At 67.9% G+C, this 1,459-nt stretch overlaps 1 protein-coding gene across 1 annotated transcript; it reads left to right on the top strand.

The window, feature by feature from the left end:
- Positions 1 to 98: 98 nt before the first annotated feature.
- On the top strand, positions 99 to 1,454 carry LOC113408699 (myotonin-protein kinase-like; the record flags this gene model as incomplete). Its single annotated transcript, XM_026662077.1, has 3 exons — positions 99 to 192; positions 581 to 781; positions 1,269 to 1,454. Coding segments are annotated over 3 exons (481 nt in total), but the record flags the coding sequence as incomplete, so codon positions are not given.
- Positions 1,455 to 1,459: the final 5 nt, after the last annotated feature.

Here is a 1,459-nt window from a genome sequence, read left to right as displayed (position 1 = left end):
GCTGGGGGAAGCGAACGTCACCTGGGAGTGAGGGGGCGATTCCCTAACTCCCCCACCCCCCAACAGTCTCTTTCTGTCCGCCCCCCCCTCCCCCCCAGAGACATCAAACCCGACAACATCCTGCTCGACCGTTGCGGGCACATCCGCCTGGGGGACTTCGGCTCCTGCCTCAAGCTCCGGGAGGACGGCACGGTGAGTGCAGTGCCCCCCCGCCCCCTCCAATCTGGCCACCTTGGGCAACAGCGCCGAGGCAAACGACGCAGCTTCCCGCCGGAGATCTGCCTACTGGCAAACCCCTCTGTCATGGCTGGGGTGGGGGGGCTCCCTGTCCACGCTCCCTGCTTCTAGTTCGCTCTGCCTCACCCTGCCACGCTCCCGGACTGAGCAGCTAGGACACGGCTGGTCCGCGAGTCCGGGTGAGTCAGCCGAAGCAGCTCTGCATCTCTATGCAGGGAGCAGACGGTGTGGGGAGGGCAAAGGGACCCTGCCATGCCATGGGCCTTGCGGCACCAAAGACAAGGGGGGGGGTCCGAAATGGTGCCCCCCACCTGCTGAATTCTCTCCCCCCCCCCCCCGGCCGATCTGCTCGTCGGTGGCAGTGGGGACCCCCGATTACCTGTCCCCCGAGATCTTGCAGGCCGTGGAGGACGGGAGCCACTCGTACGGCACCGAGTGCGACTGGTGGTCCCTGGGCGTCTTCGCCTATGAGATGTTCTTCGGGCACACGCCCTTCTTCGCCGACTCCATCGTTGAGACCTACGGCAAGATCATCCACTTTAAGGTTGGGGGGGGCAGGGAGGCGGCACCGGTACCTGGGACCCTAGGAGGAGTGCACAGTCTCCTCTAGTCCCCACCCACTGCCAGGCATCCCCTCGCCTCCCCACAGAACCCTGCCCCCCATCTCTGTCCCAGCCCTGCCCCCATCTCCACCCCAGCCCTGCCCCCATCTCTGCCCCAGCTCCCTGCCCCCCATCTCTACCCCTGATGCTCTGCCCCTCATCACTGCCCCAGTACCCTGCCCCCCATCTCTGTCCCAGCCCTGCCCCCATCTCACCCCAGCCCTGCCCCCATCTCTGCCCCAGCACCCCGCCCCCAGTCTCCACCCCAGTGTCCTGCCCCCCCATCTCCACCCCCAGTGCTCTGCCCATCACTGCCCCAGTGCCTTGCACCCCCATTTCTCCCCATCTCCACCTGCCCACCTTGCCCCCCCGCTCCACACCTGGTCTGCCCCCCCAGCTCCCCTGAGCCCCCCGCCTCCCGCCTTTCAGGAGCACTTTCGCTTCCCGCTCTCGGCACCGGAGGTGCCAGACGACGCCCGGGCCCTGATCCAAGGGCTGCTCTGTCCCCGGGAGACGCGGCTGGGACGGAACGGGGTGCGGGACTTCCGGGAGCACCCCTTCTTCGCCGGCGTGGACTGGGAGGGGCTGCGGGCGTTCACCCCGCCCTTCGCCCCCGAGTT

Source organism: Terrapene carolina, unplaced genomic scaffold, assembly GCF_002925995.2.
Source record: "Terrapene carolina triunguis isolate 2854851 unplaced genomic scaffold, T_m_triunguis-2.0 Scaffold22191, whole genome shotgun sequence".
In the NCBI taxonomy this organism is placed as follows: domain Eukaryota; kingdom Metazoa; phylum Chordata; order Testudines; family Emydidae; genus Terrapene; species Terrapene triunguis.
Note: the sequence above shows the minus strand (reverse complement) of the source record. Positions and strands in the feature narration are given on the sequence as shown.